General features: G+C 39.6%; 1 protein-coding gene across 4 annotated transcripts in view; it reads right to left on the reverse strand.

Moving 5' to 3' along the window:
* Positions 1–25,954, reverse strand: part of AFG2A (AFG2 AAA ATPase homolog A) — a 157,000-nt gene that overhangs the window by 118,992 nt on the left and 12,054 nt on the right. For all 4 annotated transcript variants that reach the window (XR_013774280.1, XM_079305973.1, XM_079305972.1 and 1 more), the window contains exons 10-13: positions 18,113–18,267; positions 13,996–14,205; positions 3,768–3,821; positions 3,303–3,382 (exon numbers count right to left, since the gene is read on the reverse strand). Coding sequence is in view for 3 of the 4 variants with exons in the window: in XM_079305973.1 (XP_079162099.1) it covers positions 3,303–3,382; positions 3,768–3,821; positions 13,996–14,205; positions 18,113–18,267 (499 nt within the window). In the remaining variant the exon portion in view is untranslated. The remainder of the gene's footprint in view (positions 1–3,302; positions 3,383–3,767; positions 3,822–13,995; positions 14,206–18,112; positions 18,268–25,954) is intronic.

The raw sequence follows: 25,954 nt of genomic DNA on the forward strand, positions 1-25,954 counted from the left end.
AAAACTTTCCTGCCCACACTCTGCTGTATCTGGACCACTCCTGATTCAGTGCAATCTGTCCTACAAAAAGTCATAACAGCATCATTCAAAAGTATGGAGACAGAAAAGAAAAAGTCATAATCTGTGCAAGCAAATGCTAATTAAAATCACAAAGCAGAGGAAAAGGCTCTGTGCATCTCATGGTTCACCTCTCCTGGTGCATGACTGCAGAAGTTTTTCCTTTCTCAGTCATTTCTCCTCTTCAGACCTCACTGTGACATCTCTAACTTTCTACCATCTTTTCTCCTGCAGGTTTATAATTTATTCTTCAGAAACAGTCATGGTGAATGCCTCCCTTTTTCTCTAGTGAGGCAACTGAGCAACTAATTTTTCATATTCAGTTCTCTCTAAACTTACTCTAACATCTTAACATAAATCAAAAAGAGATAGAAAAATCCTCCATGAGCATTAGAAGCTGAGAGTAATAGAACAAAAAATGCAGAAGTGAACACAGCTCAAGGTGTCTTTACATCTTCACTACCACACTGGAAACTCAAGTCCATTCAGAATCACCCTCTTAACTTCTTGCATCAAGGATAACCAGATTTTTCTCTCAAGCAATTGCTCCTTACATTGAACTATTTTTCTTCAGAGCTGCAGGATTATATTTTCATAAACTGTCTTTAACACTGGTATGTATCCAGCCCACATTTTTAATTCCTTGATTAATATGCATTCGTGTTTCCTACATGCAAAACAGGGCGGGTGTGGACAGACAGGAAAAAAAATCCAGGAGCTTAGTTCGTATTGATAAAACATATGGAACTTCTTAGCAGGATGGATAAGAAATAATCTTTTCCAAATAAAACATTTTGACAGTGCACAATATAAACTACTATAATTTTTGCTGACTTCAAAGTATTATTAGTTCTAACCAATAAACACCCACACATAGATTTTGCAAAACAAAACTGCTACAGGAGACAGTTACATTAGGTAGTGTGTTAGATGTATTACAATTATGGAATGAATTATAGCTTGGGAATGTGTAATAAATAAAACACTGTGGCATAACTGAGTGCAGTCACAGTGTTTGCCATGGAGTAATGGTTTGTGCAGTGGCAGAATCCACTACTTGATGCAAAGGAGACATTATTATGAAAGGTTCCAAACAAGAAAAATCCTTAGCTTTCTTTGTCTACCTCTACACACATTTAATTACAAAGTTTATTATTTCCTATGTGCCTGTGCTGAGAAGGGATTGCTTAGTGATCTCCACAGAAGGTTGGCAGCAAAACATTTGTGTTTTAAACCCACAACCTTTAGTCAAATCTAAATAATGGGTTAATGAATACTTGGCAGGGTGCTTTGAAGAACAAAAGCAGTAAGTGATTTACTCAATGTTATTTCACATCTGTATTTCTGATTAGGATTATACATAAAATTACTCCCACTGCTTAACAGTTGCAGCTTCTCTGGATTTCTGGGCATGCCCTGGTAGGATCAGGAGAGGTTGCCTACCCAGGAGACATGGAATGTGGCACATTCTGCAGGAAGCCCACAGCATCCTATCAAGGATTTAAACTCTCACAAAGCTGTATCACAGTGTTTTTCACTGCCAAGGCAAAGAAAACTAATTCAGCCAACAGAGGGAATGGGGAGACAATATAAACAGGTGTTTCCTTGAAAACTTCAGCATGGTCAGTAATAGCACAGGAAATGGATCTCCAGAGGCCACAAATCGTTAGCATCTCTAGTGCATTTGCAAATTCCTACTGTGCAAAGTCAGCCAGTAAAAAAGGGCCATTTCTAATAAGTGCCTTGTCTGGTTTCCTACACCATTTAATTTCAGATGAATTTTATGAGAACTCTGCTACATATTTTACCTCCCATCTGGTTCAGATTTGACAATGAAATATTTGTGTGTCCCACCCCGTTCTTTTTAAAGCTCCAAAACCAGATGTCTCCAGCACAACACGACTGCAGCAGGTCACACCACATTCTTCAGCAAGCTGTGCCAGGCCTACTGCCCCCCCAGACAATCCCAAGGAAGGTAAGATCAGGTTGTTTACCCCCTTCAAAAGCAAACAAACAAACTCAACACCTCCAGGGAACTGCATGAAAAGACTGTTTAAAACATACTTTAGCTTAACCTTCCAGGAGTTTTGATCTTGATGAAGTGCTGGTTCTGAAAGCTAAACCCATTAACAATTGCAATAGGGGTGATATTCTTTTCCCCTCTACTGGCTTGATTCAAGCAAACTATTTTGAATTTTTATTCCTTCAGTGCATAGCACTTCTAGGAAGCTCACTAATTTCACAGCTGCATACATTGCACACGAGAAGGATTCTGAGAAAAACATCTTTAATCAGATTTTTCATTTTCAACAGCAAGAATGTTCATTTCTTAGCAGGTTCATAGGTCAGCTCTATGCTGCACATGATACTCCTGTGACACAAATAATTTATTTGTGCCACTGAAACATCAAAATGACACCTGTTATCCCTTCCTGAAGATACAAATACCCTTCTTGCAGTATGAAAGAATCTATAGGGATGCTGAGGGACCTTTTTTCCCAGAAAAATATTTAAATGTTGATGTGTCTTTAAACAGGACAAATATTTTCTAATGCACCAATTTGGTAGCTTTTCATGCAAAATAAAACAAGATAAAAGTAGCAATTACATTTATAAGGAGGTATCCCCCAAGAAAGTCCACTTACAGAGCCTGCCAAATCTTAAATGCTACAGTAGCAACTAAAAACTGCAGACATGAGCTAAACATCTTTTGGAATCATCACAAAACAGGATATTAAAAAAAAATATAATATTAGCTGTTTGCACAATAATCCCTTCTTAATGTCACACATGAAAGGACACAAGTGTTCCCAAATTTTTTAATGAAGTTTTTCCCAGCAAAATATTTAGACATAGGTGTAAATTTAGGTTTATGAGTATTCTCCTTAGAAATTTTTGTTATGTAGCTTATGATCATATTGTTACCAAATTAGGCCAGGGCAACAACCCTGGGAAAAGAAAGGAGTTAAGTTACTGGAAATAAAAGGTAAAACCACAGAAAAGAGCCAAAGAGCATGAGAACCAGTAGATTCATTCCTGCTAATGAGATGAGAAAGGAGGAACTCCATCAGCTTACCTGTTTATGCCAAGTTTAATAGGCTTGAATAACTCACACATTACCTTTCTGTATTAAGAATGAAAATATTTAATAAAATAATCCTAGAAAGGTAAATAAATCTGTGATTGTACAGTAAGAGTAATTTATCAGGAATAATGTCTGTTGTTTTTGTAACAGGATTACTTACTTTCCCCTTACAACTGCCAAGGCATCTATTTCATCAAAGAAAAGAATTGAAGGAGACACTGCTCTGGCTTTCCTGAAGATCTACAAAAAACAATTAAATACCCAGTTTTAAGGGATGGAACTGTTTACAGTACACTATCACCCCCTGCACACCTCAAGAGCTACAGAGCTTCATGTAACAAACATCAGCCTGTCTTATCTTGGTTCTTGTTTATGTTAAAACAGATTTTTTAATAATACAGGCTTGTAATAAAAGCTGCCACAGGATCCCAAATTCAACATGTATCACTAGGTTGATGCAGGAGAAAGTTAAATATTGCTGCTGATTCATTTTCTTCTTCTATTTTTTAAGCTTAAACCAAAAGTAGTTTTTCAGAAAGTTTAATGGTAACTTCACAAGCAGAGAAGAATTTGAAAGCCAAGGAAGTTTAGTATCTAACATCATCCACAGCTTGCCCTTTCTCACCTCTCTCACAGCTCGTTCAGACTCACCAACATATTTATTCATCAACTCAGGCCCCTGCAAAATAGAAAATTAAAAAGCATGATACATTTGTATACAAAATGACTGAGACAATCTGCCAGTGCCACACTGGTCATGCTCTGTTATAAAAAGTTCTGAGATTTTGTCATTTTTAAGTCCTATGAGTGTATTTTTAACTTACCCTTCACCTGCACCAAGCTTTCTCAGCTTATTTTAGTACCTATGCATGTTGGTTAGTCCTCTCATCCTAATACTTTGCCAGTATCTTCATGAGAAATGGAATTAACCAAAAAACAAATGCTGTGAGGTTCTTAAAAGTGTTCAACAACAGTACCAAGGGGCTGCAAATCAGCCAGGATAAATCACAGTAAAGCATTTACCTGCACTCTCAACCTGCATCATGTCTAACCAACACCACAACAGTGACTTAAACCAATGTTTAACAGCACTTCTGTGAGCCTGACATTCTGCAGGCAAAGCAAGGAGCTCCACAGCAGCACACCTGAAACCCATCCCTAGTGAGGAAGCTGCTCAGTGTCTGAGCTCATGCACATTCCTGCTCCTCTGCTGAGGCTGCCAAGCAGGATTACAAGTGCCAGCTGCTGTGGTGCCTGTTTGTTCTCACAGCCCCTTGCACCAGGAACAGACTGGAGACCACAGGGTCAGCATTCCAGTCTTGAACAAGTACTTACAATTATAAAAAGTAAAACAATGGCAAATTCTCAGAGTATTTTCTGTTCTGTTGCATCCTGTAGGATAGGCTGCTTAAATAATGCTTCCTAATGGGCCTCAGCTCCTCCTGGGATTGGTAATGACTCACTGACTTCAGCCTGGTTTGCATCAACATTGACCTGCAGCCACAAACAAGGATCATTATCTGCTGCCCTGAACAAAAAGAGCCAGTGGCTCCAATCTATTTTCCAGGCAACAACAGGTGTCCTTGTAATTTCCCCAGAAGAAACATTCTTCAGAGTCAGAAAGCTGAACCACCTCCTCCCAGCTGGGAGTGCCTTCAGGTAACACTCAGCCCAGTGCACAGGGCAGCTTTAACAGCAGGTATGTCACAATTAAGAATGTGTGGCAGACACACATTTCTGCACTGGCAGTGACAGAGCCTGTGTTACAAGCCCTCTTTGAAAGGGACCATCTGGACTTTGTTCCCAGGTTGGTGGAACACAGATTCAACACTCTAAAAACAAAGCACACTGGTTTTTGCAGCCTCCCCTCTCCATGCTTGTTTTCATTCCTGCAGTAACAGCTAATGCCCTGACTTTACCTTGATACTGGAAAACACCCATGCTTATGTAGGGGTAAAAAATATATCCTCTGAAAAGCAAAGCACAAGTTATCTGATATCAGCAAAGCATCCAGGCATAGACATAATTTTTATTTATTTCTTTTCTAAGAGTTTTCCTTTATCCAAAGGACCAGTGCAGCAGCCAGACCTAGAGAGGAAAAAGCCACCCTATAATGTCCCCTGATGGGGACAGCACTGTGTGCCTTGCTTGTAGGAAAGGTAAATTAGACAATTATCATTGTTTTCTCTCAGCAAAACTACTCCATTAAAGATTTAAGGTACAATATAATTTCAGATGCATGTAGTTTTATTTTAATTAAGCATTAAAATATGATGAAGGCAACATCAAAGCAATAAATATCATTTAAAATGTTTCAAAGAGAATTATTTTGAATGCAAGCTTTTGCTGTAAGCTTCGACATGAAGTTTTTCTCCATTCTTCTCTTCATTAAACAGCAACTCCAGGGGAAGGATCACTACATCTTAATAATCTGTGCCTCTTTGTGTAGAATTTTCATGAAAATTCGTTTGAAAGTCTCCTAGTTCACCCTTCATGAGGGATATCAGAACTGCATTTGAGTGTCACAGTTTTTACTGTGAGCAGCTCAGAATCCTTATGGTCTATGGCAAGAAAAGAAAATGCTCCAAAATGAGACAAAGCACACACAGAAGAAGAGGAATTGCTGTACAATTCAATCATGCAAACACTGAAAACCACAACACAAAAACTAGAAATGTTCAAAGCTGCTGCAGGTAGCAAATTAACTGGGTGAGCTCTGGTCCCACCTGAACTAAGCCTCTGCCTTACCCTATCTGCACCTGTGCTGTCCTTCAGCTCAGATTGATGGCAGCTCTTATTTGAAAGATAAATCAGCAGGACAGGCAGTGTGCAGGCCACCACAATGTCACCTGCTGGCAACTGATACAGCTTCTCATTTTCATAAAGATCACTGTCAGCAGACTTTCTTTAGAGGCCACTAAGAAATACCAGGAGAGTTTTTTTATTTTATTTTTCAGTGCTTTAAAAATCAAATGACATGAGCTTGACTTTGCAAGCTGACATTTGTTGAAAGATTATTTCTGGCCAAGGGGTGAGCATAAGGATTCTTTTAAAAGCTTTTTATAGCTGTTGATAGACTAACCAAGAGGTGCTAGAAAAAATGGTACAGTTTAATGCTGCACAGCTCAGTTCCCATCTGCAACAAGTCATCTTCCTTACAAACAGACATGAAGAAATAAAAGCTGCTTCTTGTGGTCATTTGCACAGGGACTCCAAAACCAGCAAAAGATGTGGAGCAGAAAATTGGCAGAAGTAGTTGTAGCTTAGCCATGCATATAAGCATTTGTGAGCTAGAGTCCAGACTGACAGTAAAAAATCTGCCAATTCAGGCCCACTGGATACTGCTGAGGTTTCTTTATTAAGCCTCAAAGTAGAAAGTTTCCAGGCATGCTGTGCTTAAAGACTATTCCATCCTCACAAGATATATCCCTGTGTATCATGAAACCTTCTACTTGCTTATGGTCTGGATTGAATGAATTTTAATTTATTTTTTATTTTAATAAAGAGAAAATTCCTAGCATTTAAAATATTATCAGAATCAACTATTGAAGATAAACTGCACAGAAGATAAAACCACTGTATACATGCAGCAACATGAGATAAGCTTGTGCACACATGGTTTTGACAGAAGATCTCAAAGCATTTTTAAACTGCAAGAGGGACATCTGCTATCCCTGAAATTAAAGAGTATCAGTCATTTTTCTGAGCAGGGCTTAAGATTTTTTCACCACTTGGGTCGGAAATTTAGTCAGTGACTTCTCTTATTTTATTTTTTTTCTCTTTTGACAATCAAGCAAGTTATGCACTTATGCTTTCTGAGTCACATGGGCACAGCTCCAGATGTCTCCAGCACACAGCTCAGTCTAGACTCATTAGAAATACTGTGATATCCTCACATACAGGTTCTGAGCTTTTACACAGACACATTAAATTGTGTCAGACACAGAGCACAATTCCTATGTTCTAGAAATCCAACTAGAGAGTTTATATCACAACCAATTTTTGCTACAGGAGAATGCACAATTCCTCCTTTACCATAATCAAAGCAGAAATTATCAAACAGACATTAAAGAATCAGCATCTTCATTTAATTCTTTGTAGTTTTGACACTGAAGGTGAGACAGAGTAATGGAATCATAGAATTCTTGACCTGGGTTGGAAAAGTCCTTAAAGGTCATTTAGCTCCAACCTCCATGTCATGGGCAGGACACCTTCCACCAAACCAGGCTGCTCAGAGCCTCATCCAACACGGCCTTGAAGAACTCCAGGGGTGGATAATCCACAACTTCTCTGGGCAACCTGTGCCACCACCTTACCACCCTTACAGTAAAGAATTTTTCCTAATCTATCTCATCTAAATCTACTCTGTTCCATTTTAAAACCATTCCCCTCTTATCCTGTCACTACATGCTCTTGGAAAAGAGGTCTCCATCTTTATTGTAGGCTCTGTTTAGGTTCTGGAAGGCCACAATTAGGTCACTCCTAAGCCTTCTCTTCTCCAGATTGTTCAATCTCAATTCTCTCAGCCTAATGCTCTAACAACACTGAAGGGACTCAGAAATTAGTTATTGAGTCCTTTGGCCCATGGCAAAATGCTATTCCATCCCTCCCACAGTCCAGCCAAAGCAGCACATGACTCAGGGTGGATGCAGGGAAGCGAGTTAACAAGATAAACACTGAGACTTCCTTTATTTTAACAGTAAGGCTCTTCCTAAGGCAGAGGCTGTACATGTGTGATTTGGTAATTGGTTACAGTGCATAGAAAAATATTTGCTCAGAAAATTCATTCTATTTGCTTGTTAAGAATAAAGCCTGCTGCTTCTCTTTCAGGGCTGCTTCAACATTTAATCTGCATCACTCCCAGCTTCTCAGCACAAGGAAACTCCAGGCTGAGCACCATGCACCATTTTAATCACTTCTTCTCCCTCTGCCCTTAAAAACTTAAAAACTCGTTGACACCTGTCTGGGGTTTGGAAAACTTCAATTTCAGCAGGTGCTTATGGCCTCCAAAGTATTGAAGGGAGCAAATTGACAAAACCCTGCCATGCCCAATTCCTGCAGTGAAGCTGCTACGAGCAGCATGGTTAGACTGCAAAGGCAACTATAATATCCAATTTTCTTTATTTCCATGCCTCAAAGTCCACTTGTTTGCCATTTGCCTTGACAAGCAAACTCCAGTGACAATCTTTTGAGGCTTCTTTACACAAGGCAGAGGCCAGGATTTGCACTGCAAAATGAACTGACTGGAAACATTGAATTACACTCACTGCATGCACCAGTGCTCTCAGAGTGCCTTTGGCATCATCAGGGCAGGACCCACACAGGAGCAAAAATCACACAGCAAAACCACACAAAATGAGCCACCCCTGCTGCAAAACATGTTTGCTGAGACTTCACACCTCCACCAACACTCCACTCTTACACTGATTATTTGAAGAGAGAGAGAGAGAAAAACTAAGTGCTAATAAAAATTAAATTTTCAAGGTAATTGAGAAGGGACAAAAAAAAAAAAAATCAGAGATGGGGATTATATTTAACTATTTTCTGCCTGCATATTCACTTTTGGTAAGTTTATAATAAGAATGGATGAATGATTTATTTTTATTTTTAGTTGAGTAAAATATGCAGAGAGCTTCAGGATTAAAAGAGCTCAAAATATCCCAACTTCTTACCCCTTGTAAAAAATTTTTCAAAGAGTTATTTTTTTACTATCTGCTAATTAACTAACAAGTTACTGTAGATGTGTTAACTGTGGATCTTTTTTTAAAAATTTTATCAAATGCTTGCCAAAATTTCTCAGGAAATCACAATGCTTCTGCATTTTTTCATCTTAAATGCCTTACTTATAACTACTTTCAGTCACCAAGCTTGCACATTTCAGGCTTCTGCTCACTGAAATCCCCATCAAAAAGCTAAGCTATCTCCCCAAAACTCAGTGACAGCTCTTCACAAAGCAAAGCAGTCGACCTTTCCAAGCCTCATTAATCTGTTGGAGCTGCCACAGCCAAGAGCTGAAAGAAAAAGCAGAGGAAACTTGAATTGGAAAATATTTTGACATAATTGACCCAGATGACAAACTAAGCTTAAGCACATGTCAAGCATGGGGAGTGGTACAAAAGCATCAGCTGGGTGATACAGGAAGCTAAACCAAGCCAAGGTGAAGTCAGAGCCCTGGGAACAGTGTATATTTTTGTAATTACTGCTAATTGAAAAAAGAAAAGATTCCTTCAGCCCAAGCTCTTAAGTAACAGCAAAAAAAAGATCATTAATATTTTCTCTTTTTTTTTTTAATTTTTTTTTTTAAATCACACTATAGTTGAATGTCCTAACCAATGTTTCAAATGAAAGTTTAAGAACAGTATAGTTCACTCATCTGTACCAGTGGTTTGCTCACTGCTGACATCCTTAAACACTCCTTACTGTCACAGGTGGGTTTGGTTTTCTTTGTTTTGTGCAGTGAGTTTTGGTTTTTTCCAAGCATTGCTTCATCCTGTTTACAACAATTACTGTGTCTCATTTAGCTGAACTGCAAGGCATTAACTTTTTAAAATTCAAGCTGGTTTTTGTCACTACCCCAATTTTTGATTTTAAACAGACAAATGTTAAAAAGCACTAAGCAGCAAGAGGAAAAATTATGTTTCTGAAACTTTCACAAGTATATAGAAGTTACATAACTTTTCTTGCTATGTATCTTATAAAATCAGTTAATCTGCTTGTTGGACAGCAAACAGAACTCCAAGTCCCTATGGATCAGAGCACCACAGCTGGGTGATGGAGTTTATATTATTGGGTTTATCCTGATGGTGTCTGCCAGCCTGCCAACTTAAGAGCAGACTCCAGTGGTCATTCTAAAATAGGGTAAAACCAAAAAAAAAAGCTCAATGGTTTTCTTTTTGGTAGTAAAGTTAATGACTTAAATAGCACAATAATAGGAGGGGGGGGAAATTCCACACGGAGTCTCTGCAAATTGCTTCCCAGAAAAGCAACAGAAAATCTGTAAGGAAAAGTAATAATCATTCATTTGATTCCTAGCACAACACAATGACACAGGATTTCCTAAAAATAAAATAAACTAAGAAATTTAAAATCCAAGAGGCCAGTTATAACACACCTAAATAAACTAAGATGCAAGACAAATGCAGAGATAATTAGCTATGCTATACAGCAAGATGGGTGAGGTTGTTTGAAAAATATAATACCACCACAAAAATACAGCTCAAAAAAACAGCTATTCAAAGCTGACTCTAAATGCAGGAACTGTCAAAACAATCCACAGAAATACCTACCACATAAATAGCCAAAAGAGGGAATACAGTGACAAAGGGTTTAATTTCCTTCATGTTCAGTTTCAAAAAGCTAGATGACATCTAAAGGAAAAATGTCAGAGAGACAGGTTGTATGTAACAGCAAGGTGTCATCAGCCTGGCAGAAGCTGAATATTATATCCCCATCATATTCATATGGATAGGTCCAATACCTGTATATAAGGGCTGTTTCTTACTAGCACAAAAAGGCATAAAACACATTTCAGAAGAAAATTACAAGCTTTGGGACAAGCACAAGAGGATTGTGAAGGACAAAAGTGCAGAAAAGGCTGAAATAAGCAGTCAGTCAGATAAAAAACTATTCATAAGTGAAGACTGATTTTCAATCCTGCAGAATGAAAAAATTATCCTAATCCATTCCTTCATGCAGTCTTGCATACTTGCATCCACAACTGCAAAACAAAAACAAAAAAAAAATTTCCAAGCAGCTGAGAACAATTCAGATGCCTTCTCTGTAACAGAGGTTTGGAACAGGGAATAATCCAGATGACCACTAAAACCCTAAAAAGCCTCAATGTTATAAGAGATTTGGAAAAAGGGGTTGGCAGGAAGGAGCAGGAAGAGGCATCTCCTGGAAAGTAGTTGACAACCTCCTCCCCAGTAAATTTAGCAGATACATTGTATTAGAGACAAAGAAAGTCAAGAGAAAGAACAAAAATAAACTATTCCCCCTAGGAATTATATGCAAGATTGCTTTGTAAAACAAACCAACCAACAAGCTGCTTTGCTGTGGAAAAGCAAAAGGTCACCAATCTTGGTGAAAATACAGCTATAAAAAGTTTTTGGCCAAGTATCAAAGAGCATGTTTACAAAAGGGCCACATTCATTGTAACACTAACCATTCAAACCTCACAATAGATTTCAGGAGAGAACAGGATGCAACGTCAAACATCTGTTATCACATTATTTTCTTCAGCTCCTCTGCCCAGAAATGACATGGAGCCTCAGCCCATCTCCCAAAGCTCAAGAGAGGCCAGTGAGACGTGGGCCAGAGGCTGCCTTGTGACAGCTCCCCATGCCCAAGACGGATGGAAAGGTCACATTTTGAACAGTTTGCTCATAACCCAGCTGAAACATCTCACTGAACAGAGTCAGCTGTCCAAACTGCAGACACATCTGGCAAACAAAGCCTTCCTTTGGAAGGAGGCAGGCTGGGGCAGGGGTGATACCTGCTGCACTGAAGCAGGACAGCCAGCTCAGACAAGGACAGTACATCCAGCACTGGTGGGAGCTGGGACTTACTGTGCCTGTGGCTCTTCAATGCAGTGTGCAGACACAACGGTCCAGCCTTCCAAAATTCACTGGACTGAGCAAGCACTGCTTGTAACAGAATCGATTTCCTCTCAGGCTTCATAGACAAAGGGAGAGGCAGCATGCAGCAGCAGGCTCCCACAGCTAGAGCTGTGCCTCCTGCCTGCAGCCCCTGCTCCACAAGGGCCCAAGGACCTCTGCCCTCTGCACTGTCCCCAGAGAGTATCCTACAAGCTGCACAGCAGACACTTTTCATCAGAATTACTTACTTAAGAGAGACTGGAAGCAAAATGCAAGCCTGAAAAGTAAATCATCAAGAATCACACTTTCATTTCAAAATGCCTGATGTCAGTTCCAGGGATGGATATCCAAGACATAATGTAGAGAATGGGAAAAATAAAAAAGGCTATAAGCAAGAAAAGAAAAATCCTCTCTCAAAAAAACCCCAGCAAAGCAAACCAAACCCCCACATATTCATCTACTTTGGATTTATTGCAGGAACACTTGCAGTGGAAATTAATTCATGCCTGTTGTGCTTGAAAAAGTGCTACAGATGATGTTTAACACATTTAGTACATGATGGATGTTGCCTTTTTCTGTCCTGGAAACAAATGTGAAATTAGAGAAAGTGGGCTATGTTCCCTTCCTGAAGTCAACATGTCCAAGGTTGGACATGCTCCAGAGATGTGCTTCTTGAAACATCTGTACATTGAATATTTGACCAGTTCCAGGCCAGGGGAATTAAACCAACAGGGAATCACAGGCAGTTTCCTAGAGCCAGACCCTTCTGCTTGTCAACGATGGGGAATGTCACACATGCAGAACTGCACCATAGAAAAATGCTGCATTATTGTACAACAGTATTTCCCATCATTGCACCTTCAGATGCCTCCTGATGAGCATGAGCCACTCTTTACCTACAGACAATTACCTGTATAAGTAAAAATGTGAAAGGTGCTGTGATTGAGGGATATAAGATAGCAACAACATCCATTTTTAACTGTTTTTTTTTTCCCCAGGTTGCCACCTTTTTTTCCCCCACCCTCAGGGGCACCAGTGCTTAGGGCGAGACAAAGAGGAATGTTTTCCTTTAAGCAGAGGCAAGGAAAAGGTTACCTTGTTTACCAGTAGCTCTGGAGCACAAAGAACTACTTTGTCTTTATGGAAGAGGCAGTAAAGGTAGAGTTTCTTAAGGGCTGAGGTTTCCAAGGCTGCCCTTGTTGACGTGACTGTGACCCAGAGGGCTGCCTGCAATCCCAGTGAGCCCAGGCAGTGAAGAGCCCCTGGCTCCAGGGTCAACACAACTGCCTCTGCTCCCAGAGAGCATCCACAGCTACAGTGTGCCTGAAAGGATGGGAGGAGGAGGAGGAAGCTGTGCAGAAACTAACACAGGAGGCTTTGTGAGTAAAGACACGGTCAACAGACAAGGGGACGTGATCTTACTGCTGAGGAGGAGATACTTTCAAAACACTTAAACAAATGTTTTTTCTTGCACTTCATTAACATTCTGACACAGCTGCAAGACTACCCCATGTGGAATCACTCTGCTATCTTTTTATTTTTTTTCCTATGCAATGAAGCTCAGTATTATTATTAAATAACTTCCATTCACGCGTTTTCCATACAATCCACAGTGATCAATTACACTGATTCATAGGCAATGAAATCCAAAATTTTTCTGTACTAAATGTTTCTTAACGCTGAGAGAATATCCCATTTATCCAAGAGTATTCAAGATGTAACAGATTTTGCAAGCTTTCTGAAAACTGATGAGGTAGAACTACCTCCCCAGAAAAAAGGGCAAATAGAACAAGAAAAATCTGTAATGAAACAGTGATATAAGAAAGTGACCTTCCTGAGGAATGAAAAGGAATGCAAGAGATTAGATGATAATAATTCCATGCATGCAAATAATTATTACAGTAATAGAGTTATCCATTATCCAGAGTCACTTTTCATTTACATCGCTTTAATTGCAGTATAAATATTGTTGCCACTTTTAGAAAGACTTTAAACAATGCAAGTATTTAATTTATTTATTCACTTCACAGCTTACCTGTCTATCCAACATCCATGCTGTGATAAAACAGATAAAATAAATAACAATTCTATTAACAGCATACAAGAAAACACAAACTTACTTGATATTTACAAGGTGTTTGCTGGAGCATATATAGGGATCAGAAACACTAAGAGCCACTGGATTTTAACACTGGAAATTGGTAAACCATCAGTTTTTATGCAGGAGTTAAGAAAATGTGAGTCTGAATTGCCTACCTTCACTGCCAAGAAGTTGAGGCCACTTTCATGAGCCAAAGCTTTTGCTATCATGGTTTTTGAGCAGCCAGGAGGTCCATAAAGCAGGACACCTTTAGGAGGCTGGATCCCCATTCGGATGAAGGACTCTGGATGTTTGAGAGGCCATTCAACTGCCTGCTTCAACTTCAGCTTGACATCTTCCAGCCCTCCTATGTCTGACCAAGACACCTGCAGAACAGAGCATTTTTGCTAAATTCAGACCATGGAGAAGAACTATTAAAAAAATTAAACAAATCAAAAATGCAAAATGCTCTGTAGAATGTGTACTGGTTCTTTAATTTGTTTTTAATGAGTCACTTCTTCAAAGCTTTTATTAAATAAGAAGCACAAGACAGACTTGTCAGGAATACATAAAGGCATGTGATATGTCCTATCCAAAAAAGCAGGCAGATCCAAAACCTGCCACACCTCTTCCTACATGGTTCTCAACAAGTCTGAGACTTCTCTCCACATCTTCCCAGCCTGCTCTTCCTCTGGTCACCATCCACTCCCATTCACTTCAAGTATTAAACATGTCAAAGCACATTTAAATCAAATAATCTTCCACCTTAAAACACTCTTCCAGAAATGTACTCAACATTAATTATCCTTTAGCTCTGGAAAGTGAGTTACATGTGGAAAGCAAGCAGAGTGTTGCTGAGAGGTAAGGTATTGCCTTTCCCCCGAGCTGAAATCTGGTGTCACCCTTGCTTTGTCCTTACTTTCTCCTGATGCCAGGACAAGGAATGGAAACTAGAAGTAGACAGTCCTTGAAAAAGGTAATTCAGACTGCTATTGAAGTAGATGAAAAAGAGCATTTGGATGTGGTGCATGCACTTTTATTAAAGACCAAGCAAACAAAATTTCTCTTAGATTGTCAGACTTTTATGTAGAAGAAAATTACAAAGAGAGCAAACAGCAAGCACAACAAAAGTTTGTGCTTCTGAGTCAGATATGAAATAGTGTGGTTTAAATTTAATTTAAAAATATGCATTACCTACCCCTACAATCCTTGATTCTATGTAGGAGTTTTGTAAACTGCACAGAACTAAATCCTGACAATCTTAGACAACTTCTTCTGAGGGCAGAAGACAACATAAGCTTGTTCTCCTTTTTTCAATATCAATCCTTGCTCATACCTGGCAAACCTGGACTAGTCATCATATCTTTCTATCTAGACAAATATTTCAACAAATATGAACAAGACCATCTTGAAATTAATTAGGCCATCATGAATTCCCTGTGAGTTTCAGCAACAGAAGGCAAGATCTATTTGCAGTACTTTACATGCACATAAAAAATAGGGAGAAAACACTTAAATTATATTTTTACCCTCTTAAATATTCAGTCACTTACCCTTTGCAAATATTCAGTCTACTGAATATCAGTCAGGCATCATTCAAGTGATTTTTCAGACCCACTACATGTCATTTAACACCAGCAAAAGTGACAGAATTGTATAGAAAAGGTGAAGTAAGGCCAGCTTACATGAAGGCTGTTTCAAACAATCTGAAAACTTATTCTGACTTCACTTACATTTTAAATTCCAACAGTACAAGGCGTGGAATTGGTGCAGCAGTAGAATTAAAAGCAAAAATAGCTAATAAACCATTCCCTTCATATCCTGGTGAATTCTAAACAGAACAAATTTGTCCTCATTTCAAAAGGAGAGAGAAAAGTGTGTGTGGGGTGGGGTGGGGAAGAGAGGTTGGGGAAGAGTCCACCAGCAAGTTGCACTGCTCTCACCAGCACAGGAACTCAGAGGAGAGGTCTTGCAACACCAGCAATGAGGTGTGATGTTCTGTCACTGTGGAAATGGCTTTAGATTAGCCTTGGGGCTGGACTCACACATACAAAACCAGCTCTCTGCTACAGCATATAGACACCAAGATTTCATTGCTGTTGCAATCTTTAGCTCTCCCCAGGTCAACAGAGCTCAGAGTGTGATGCAGAGCAGCAGCTCCCCAGAGGTTATTAAGCACCAGTAATAAAGAAATAAAGCAGACAGGCAAAGGATGTCTTATCCAGAACCTGTTGGCTGCAGAGACACAAATCTGAAAGTTGAATTGCAGTAAAGGGAGTGAAAGAGGCAAGCAAAACCAACAGCACACTCTGAAAAAAAAATTCAGAAAGACCCATAGGAGAGGGAAGAACAACAACTGCAGTGCAACTCTCCAAAGAGCTGCAGTATTAACTTGCTGATTTATAATGTGCATCCCCTCTCTCCTAAATCCCTGTTGCAGAAAAAGCAGCATTCTAAAAAGGTTTTAACACACAGCAAAGTTCAAGAAAGGTTCTGTAAAAATGGAAGGCAAGATGTCACACAGAACTAGGCAGCAAGGATTTTATATTTGCCTTGGTCACAGCCAACACAATTCAGGCACAAGATAAAGGAATTGTGGTTTTATTCAGAAGTTACTTTGAACTCTTGTCATTTGATTAGCACATGGCTACTGCAAAGCAATGAAATATGAAACAGCTCCACCAACTGAAAAATGAAGCTAAAATAAAAAAAACCTCATGTATGTCAATGGTTTTACTTGTAAGTAACTACATAGGCCAAAAGTCCCATCCACACCAAGGGGGATGCCAAGTGAGTACTGTATCTGCAATACCTACCTAAAAAGCTGATATTATTAATGTAGCTCAAATTCTTGTCTTCTCTTTTGGAAGAAATCTCACACCTTATAATTTATTTAGTGTTTGAAGTTATTTTCAGCAAGGATTTTTTAGATTACAGCATTCACAGAATATTTTGAGATGGAATCGACCCTGAAGATCATCTAGTTCCAGTCTCATCCTTTGGTAGGTGCTATGGGAGGGCACAAAATCTGTTGTACCCAGTACTTTAGATTCTACTTTAAACTCACTCCAGGTAGCAAACAGATGGCTTGAAATTTAGCTTACATCTTTAGAGAATATGCATTACTTGGTGGAAATGCAGGTCCTGTCAACACAAAAACAAATCTCCACCATGTTGTTAATAAAGAAATTAATTCCAGTAGTACTCCAATAACAGCACAGGGATAACAACCTGAGCCCATGAGCCAGTAGCACAATGAGCAAGGCAAAAATCAGTAACTCTGGCTCCCAGCAGAAGCACTTAGCCTTGAGGATATTGGTGCCATGACACCATTTCCAGGAAAAGCTGTTTGGGGCCAGCCCAGGCAATTCCACTCTGCACAGCATGGACTCTTAGCAAGCCAAGTGTGACATCCGAGCTGGCTGTGCACAGCATCCGGTTCATGGATTTTATTTCCCATTCAAATAAGTTTGGGAATAAGGGTCTACAGTTATGCAATCTAATTCCCAAATGACTCATTTTCATGCAATGAAACATAAATGTTTTCTTCTAGGGCTTGGGGAGCTGCTGAGAAACACCAGCACAACTGCTCACAGAATCAGGATTTAGATTAAATACAAAATTTTTCTCCATCTTCTTAACACAGATCAGAGCTGCCTTAAACCAGATCACTTCCCCAGCCCAATTCATGTTGGGTCTGCTACTGAACCATTATAATATGTAATTAAGAGGGCAGTGAGCAGAGTAAAGATGAACCTGGCACCACCAAAAGAACTGCTCATATAATGACAGTCATCTGACAGGTGACCACTTGGTAGTGATAATCTGCCTACAACATTGAAATCTGCCTTCACTTAAAACCATATAATGCCACTGAAGACATTCAGGCCACACTTACACAAAAATCAAAGCAATCAAACTTTACAACTTGTTTCAACACAATTTGTTACAAATGCTAATAGTTGGTTTCTGCTTTATTTTGTGTCTGCTTCCCAAAAGTCTCCAGCTTTCATGGCTGTTCCGGACCTTCTCTGAACATGCATCTGAAGATTTTTATCCCATTATCCACTCAGCATAAAAAACTACAAATCAGGAGATATGATCCTGCACTCCAAACTCTTCCTGAAGCATTAGGAACCATTCTGCAAATGGTTCAAAATTATAAACAAATGAACACGCAGACAGAAAGATGATGTACAACATTAACCAGTAAATTAAGGCTTCCACTCTGTAAAATTTCTCCCTTTACCTGGCCCTGACAATGTTGCCACAGCAGTGCACAGAATAACTCACTTTTGGCACATCAATTGCCACCTCCCTCATGGCGCTGGGCCTGACATCGTTCATCCCCTGCAGGAAGTCATTGAAAGCAATCATCACTGACCCAGCCACCGCCGTGTCCCACAGCCCGGGCCTCTTCCCCAGCACTCTGCGCAGTGCGTACAGACCTAGTGGAACAAAAAGGAAAAAAAACAGCGTGGAAATAGGTAGGCTTCCTCCTGGTTCTCACCAGAGCACAGTGTAGCACACACAGAAATACTGCAACACTGGAAAGGAAATGATGTTCACAAGAGTGTCTCAGTGCTGGGCCTGAACTACGTCAAAGAACACACATTCACTTCTGATGAGAGAGCACAAAAAAGGGGATTTAACAACTACAGGCAGAATATAAGATGTATCTGTTCCAAAAGCCTTGTTCCTGTTTTCCCAGAGATGAAGCTTACAGGGCAAACCTGGATGTTCAGATCTGAACACATTTCTAAACCACAGTGGAAAAGGGACAATGAACATTCAAGGACACATTAAATCAGCTCACAAGAAATCTGCAATTTCACCCACTTCCCTATTATCAGGAGAGTATCTTCAAAACTTTTTTTAAAAACCTGATGAGATTGCTTTAACTTCCCTTGGAACCCTATTTTTCCATGTAGTAAGATGTTAACACCTGCATTTTTCTTGATATAGAATAAACATTCCCTGTGACACTCAACAGTTCTTTGTCCCCTTCAGCACTTTTCAAACACTTTTCAAATGCAGGCAGAGCTCTTACCCACTCTTTTGTTTGGACAAATCACTCACATGAAATATCTATAAATCTTGGTACTAATTCCTAGTGTCTTCCTATAAATCAATCCCTCAAAAGCCACCCAATTCCCACCTACTCACACATCAATACTCCTCAGGCAGGACCAAGCAGTACCGTTGTTAGCTCACAGGCATTCCCAAAAGAGCAACTGCAGCCCCCATTGTGTAAGATGCTCAAAAGCAGGATGGTTTTCCCACTGTATAATTATCCCTTTTAAGGCCTAATATAATTTAGAGTTTTATTGCTTCCAACCCTGTCCTGTGACTGAAAATGTTACACTTTTTTTTTTGTGCATCATTCCATGATGAGTATAATTTTATATACAGGTATGCACACATCCAGATACACGATATCTGTTGCCATGTGTTCCAAAACAAATGAGGCAGCTCATACCACACCAGCTCACCTTGCATGACCATAAAAAGACAAACATTTGTTAAGTCTCTTCTATATTTAACCAAACAAAACATCAATTAGTGCTACATGAAAGGACAATAAAAGGGATAAGCCATTTCTGAAAATAGACGTGGTTTTAACTTTCAACAGATTGTTGCCTTTTTTTTTTTTCCTGCAGAGGCACTGGTAGATGCAGACATGCAAAGTTTCTGACAATGACAGGAATTCTGCATTTCCTACAATATACAACGTGTGAAGAGATATAATATGTCCCCTGTGAAGCAGTACAGCTGGTGTCTCTCCATAAAGTGCCAATTACGGCAGAGTCGGAGCACCTGCATCCAATACCCAGGCTCTTAATACAATAACAGAAAGGAAAAAAAAATTGTAATTCAGGTTTCCCCTTGCACAGAACATCCAAAACTAATAAGATATATAAATAAAAACATTCCATGAGGCCAAGGAAAAAAATGAAAATCTGGTCACCAGAGGACAAGTATAAAATGTAACTGACTCATTTTAACAACTCAGGCAAATTTCATGCTATTCCTCACCCACTTCTTCCTTCCTTTGAAAGAGTTCATTTTAAGCAAAACAAAAAAAACCAAAACAAACCCAAAACTTAAGTGAGACAACATAGATTCACCCTCCCAGATTTAAAATTTATATCCAAACAAACAACAAACTTGACATATTATTCCAGTGTCATTGCAGCTAAGACTTTGAGGGGTAGGAGTGGGCATTGAGGTCTAGTCTTATATTTTCTTTTAGGGCAGTCAATTCACATGGGAATATCAGTTTAAAAAAATGCAAGTAATTCATCACATGAAATTAAGGCATAGAGAAAGCAAGTAAATGATAAAGATATCCACTTATTTCTATACCTATATGCTCCACCAAGTACCAGTGTAGCACTCATTTGATGCATTTTAAATGTCATGGTTATTTTCTTTTTCCATGGCACGAGTAAGCCTTAAAACCAAGTCCATTTATTTTAAAAATTGAGAGAGAACAGCAAATTAAACTGCCCAAGGAGACCTCTGCTCTTAAGGTTTGTTACTGCCAGTGCTACGAGGAGTACAAATGAAATTTCAGTCCTCAGCAGTGGGTTTGAAAGGCAACAGCCTTGATCCAGAACAGGAATAAAGAGGTCACAGCTTTCCAAACAAAGCCGGAATTCATTTCAGCATGTGCACGCACACGCCACTGCACAGGTCAGCATTTAATTGAAACAATGTTTTACATTAAAACAATAATAAAAAACAGATTGAAAAAGAAAGCACGATTCTTCCTGTTTCCTCCTGTTATCATAATCATTCTTTCCTGCACTTCAGATTGACCTCTAACAAGAGGGGCGGGGTGGAGCCTCAGTAACAGAAGGATACAGCCAGTGGCTTGCCAGAGGCAGGAAAACACATCCTTGTCTTGAGACGCTGAAAGATGGATTTAATGTAAGGAAATGCAGGGTAGGATGCAAATCCTGCTGCCAGAAGCAGTGCAGAGGCAAAGGAGGTGAAACCCTACAGCAAAGCCACATTCACCACTACACAAGTTATAATGCAGATACAAACAGGAACACCTCAGAAAACATCAGGCACCTCCTGGGTGTCTTCCACATGGGAATGTTTTGGGTCGAGCAGAATGTCACTGCTGTGAACTGACTCTGAGCACAGCGTTTGTTTCAGCTCTGATTGCTGCTTTTCAGATGTTACTCCATTATTCAGGGTTAAGAAGTATCAACAACCCTTTTAGCAGTGCCTGAAGTTGGCAAGTGGATTTTCCCTGTTTGATTACAGTCCTGCATTAGGGGAGGAAGGACTGAAGTGCAGTCATCCTGCTGAAGAGTCAGTGAGACTTCACACAGGCACAGGATACCAACTTTGAGCAAAAGGGTAGTGAACAACACTGATCCTCAGTGAAGCAGCAATGGAAAATCCTGGTCTAAACCAAAAAAAAAAAAAAGAAAAAAAAAAAAAGCAGCATAAGGCATGCATGATTACAAACAATGGAAAATAAACAGTTTGTTCCAGCCCAGCAACTGTGTGCTCTACCTCACCAACTCATCCTGTCTGTCTGGAACAGAGGAAACCAAGTGGACAGAGGGGAAAAACGCAGCAGAACGCCCTGTCCTGGTACAGATGATCCTTCTTTGGTACCAGGCTATGCACAAGGTCGATAGCATTGTTTGCCTGGAAGATTTTCTTGCTCATAGCTTGGCTAAGTTTTGGCACATTAGGTCATAATAACAAATATCTGAGCCTAAAAATAGACCCTACGACACTGCTATATTTGTCAGAGTCTGTGTATAATTACACACCACTGTAAATAATAGGAAGCAGCCACTCAGAATGACCAACATATATGCTTTAGGTTTCCAAAACAGAATATATACACAACACTTGAGGAAATAAACTGAGCCCAACAAAATGGTTAATCATGCATCTTTTACTGCCCATCAGCTGCTCCTTCTGCAAATCCATCCTGTCTGGACTTACTCTACCAGAATCTTAATACCAGAATTTGTCAGTGGCTTCAAAGAAATTGCTATCGTCTTGTAGGATTGTTTACAAAAGGAAATGTTTCTTCTTTCTCTGCTAATCTAGCATTTCGCTCCAAAATTCTTCCTCTACTTCCAGATGTTTACATACTACACTTCAAAATTTAGCAGGTTTATGCATAGAAAAAGAATTTCATATAACTTAAAGTCAGTTTAAAATGTATTTTAAACTTTAAAAAAAAAAAAATTAACCTGTATATAAAACTGTATTTAGGAAAAAAAAAACGTCAGGAAGCAGAAACCTTGACTTTTTGCTCTCAAAACCATATTCTGCAATCTGTCTTTAGCTGCCAGAGTTATATGGGAAAAATCCCCAAAGAACTTTCATGCACTTTTTGCACAGGAAAGATAATGCCCTTAAATCCCTTGTAACCATAACATTGCAAATTCACTGGGCTAACCTGAGCACTAACCTACTGCAGAGATTATATCCACGATTTATAGTCCTTCCTGAAGAGCCCCAGCATTTGCTGGAACATGTCTGTGGAGCTGCCTGAAAGCTGCTGAGAGGTGTGACAGGGGAGGGCAAGGAAGGAAGGAAGGAAGGAAGGAGGAACTGCATTTTCAGAACTTCTTTCGTAGAGGAAATGGTTTATTCACAGATCAGGTACACACACACGTCATTTATCCCAACACTGTGACAACAGAGGGAAATAAGGAATACCAGACTGCCTGTTCCTAGCCTGCTCCCAGACAGAAATGTACCTAAGGGTGGTCACACGTGTGTGAGGAGAAAAATAGACTGCCAGGCTACCAGAACAGCAAGGACAAAATGACAAGAAGCAACAGCTAATGGCTAACTGCCCAGTCCAATTGTAATTAGGAATGCTGGCAAGTAGCTAAAAATTAAAAAGTTAGGAGACTTATGAAAACTCTGCCTGAAAATGCTAGCACTGTCCCCCAACAGTAGCTGATCGCCCTGCATACAAATGCCTACTGCTGACTGCATTGCCACACATGAATAATATAATTTCTTCCATACCACTCAAGCTGCAGAAGTAAGAACATGGTGACTTATGTGTCAAGAAGGTTAATTTAAAATATTAGTTTCAGTTATTGATCAACTCTTCCAAAAAATAATCCCTATTTCCTGCTTATATAAATATCAGCAGGCAGAATGGGATGTTTTAAACAGATTATTAAGTACTCAACTCACAACTGTGCACATGAAGTCAGCAACCCCATCATCCAATTAGTTGCAAGTTTTAGATAAACACTCACTTAAAACTAGTTATGATGAAAACCCAAAGTTCACATGCCCTGACTGCAGTGAGTCCAATGTTCCTTGTGCAAAAACAAAAATCAAGTACCATTACAAAACAAACAAAAAAATAGGCAAAGATTTTCTTTAAGAAAAATGTAATTCCAAAAACCAACACAGTGTGCACCTTGCTCCAGAGAGGCAGGGGCCACATTTAGCCACTTCTGCAGAAAAGACATTGTTCTGAGCTGCTGCTCAAAGAAACCACCCCAAAACACATTAGAGAGGCCAAAAAAGTCACACTGCATTGCTGTGTGTGTGCAAGCACAGGCCTGTTTGCTCCTAACCTGCTGGGCCAATTGCTTTGGTTTAGAAACACCCTCTGCTTCAGGGACTGTTGGACCCAGCTTGAACACCACAGAACACAGAACTTAACACTCATGGACACTGAAGATTGGATCTTCTTGCTCTCCTTACACTATAAATTAGAGTGATGGAACACAGTGCCAGAAAACTCAGTTGTCCCAGTCCAGAAATTCATTTGTAGCTTTGCATTTGTACCACATCTGTGCTTTTCAGTGAATTTCAAAATCCAGTATTTTGCCCTTTCTGCAAAAATTTCATAACACTTTTTTTTGCATTGACCATCTGACTAGCTATGTTATTAATATTCCCCAAACTCCCACATTTTCTACATGACCTTTTCACAAAAAGGCAAGCAGCCTTTCCCACCTCATTTTGACTGTCACATGGGAACCAGCACTCAGACAATGCAATAGCAGATTGTTTGCAACAGCATAGCTTCAATATTTGTCCCTGCTACTGATAAATAAATATCAACACAGACATTGCATTTTCAGTCACTTTCCATAAGGAATAAAATAATTACAGCATGTCAAGCAGTGCTTCCCCTTTCAAATCTGTAACTGCAGTCAGTTAATTTGAAAGTGAACCAAAAACCACCCTGCAAAACAAACAAACCCACTGCCTTGGTCATCAACTGTCTCTGTCAAAACCTGCATTTTCAACAGCCTCTCAAGCCCACATTCCTACATTTAGCAGTGCAATCCAAGAAAAATATCTGCATTTGTAGCACACCCCCAGCAGAACCCGGGTCCAGACAGTGCTGGGAAAGTTTCAGCATCTTTATGGCTTAAAGAAAGGAAGGATATTCTTGGTGCCCTAACACTGGGCTGTTTCATCAGGGCTGTGCCTGAGCTGAAAGGAAGAGCTGGATTGGAGATAGGAGGCTGGGAAGGCAGGGGTTGAAGGCAGCATTTGTCTGGTTGAAAGAGCTCAGGGGCTGCTCCTCGGGGTGCACAGAGCCTCACTGTTAATCACATTAGCCCACACGGCTCATGTTTCCTGCAGGTGGCCAGGCTACCACAACTGCAGGAGCTGGGGGGGAAAAAACCACACAGGTCTAACAAAGAGACATTCCTGGGCTCCAGGGGAATTCACTTCCCCATCAATTACAGGGAAAAACAGAAAAATCCTGAGACAGATCTTCTGTTGAAAATTGGTTTTTAATTCTTACTTTTAATGCAAGTGGATTGCAGAAACTCTTTCTTGGGGTGTAGAAGATACAGCAGGAAGTTTCTCAGCTCCAATAAAAAAACAAGCACAGCATGCTCCTAAATACATTACACCTCTACAAGTCTAATATCCACATAAAATCAATATACAGAACTATATGGATTAAACAGCATAAAGCCTTTCCATCCTGCATTATTCACCAGAATTCAGGGATAATTAAATGAACAGCACAGACAAGATCTCCAAACAACAGGACTCAAAATCAAAAGCACAAGACAACAGACTACTATCACGTGCCTATCAAAGTGGTTTCACAGATTCAGCAGAGTAATGCTGATTCATACTGGTCAAAGACACATGTCAATCTCTTATTTCTCTAAGATTTTTTTGGTAAAAGACAGCCCAAGCCAGGAAACCATTCTAATCCTAAAGGCTAAGCAAGGTGATACCTTTTTCAGGCAATTAAAAAAAACTTCTCATGCAAAACAAAGCCACTAGTGCCTCTTTCACAGAAGTCTCTAAGTCTCAGTGGTTACAGCATCCTTACTGGAAGCAAATCAATGTTCTTGCCAGAGTGACCACTATTTAAACAAAGCCATTTGTTCTTCCTCTCCTCATGATGCTATCTTATCACAGCCCAAGTGTTTTATATCAGCACACTGAAATGATGTGTAATGAACGAGGATGTTCAAGATAAATCCTGAGAGTCACAAAGCAAATACTTCCTTTCTCTGTAAACAATATGACTGAACTCACTCCTTGAAGAAATCAAGCTATATTTATATTCACCCTCTTGAAATGCTACAGGCAGCCATAGAAGGATAAGTTTATAATAAATTGCTATATTTGGAAACCTTTGTTGCTAAGCATCTTCTAACATTCAGTACAGTTTATATCATTCATGTCCCTGCTACATAATTAACATTTCATATGTTTTGGTTTTTTTTTTAAAGGAGTACAGTGCTTATATTTGCCAATAAATTAAAAACATTATAATTTTTTAGGGAATTAATAAAAGACCACATGGCAAATTAAATAAAGGAGAAGCAACAAGATCTCAAGGGCATACAAACACTGATATTATATGCAAGGATATGGCAGTCTATCTCCTATACACTCCTCTGCTTGAGATAAAACAATTCAGAAAGCAGCTGTTCACACTAAAAACCAGCCTACTAAATAATTTAGGATGCAGTAGACCTCTCCCAACCTGAAGAATGATACTTTCTCAGCTACACACATAAATAAGCCCTTTTCTTGTCAAGAATTGTCTGTGTGTGAATCCCTTGGATGGTACCCAAGTCCTCAGGAGTGTACCACTGCAAGCTGATGTGCACAGGATGTGGCCCAGTGCCCAGC

The sequence above is a fragment of the Erithacus rubecula genome (genome assembly GCF_903797595.1).
Source record: "Erithacus rubecula genome assembly, chromosome: 5".
In the NCBI taxonomy this organism is placed as follows: Eukaryota; Metazoa; Chordata; class Aves; order Passeriformes; family Muscicapidae; genus Erithacus; species Erithacus rubecula.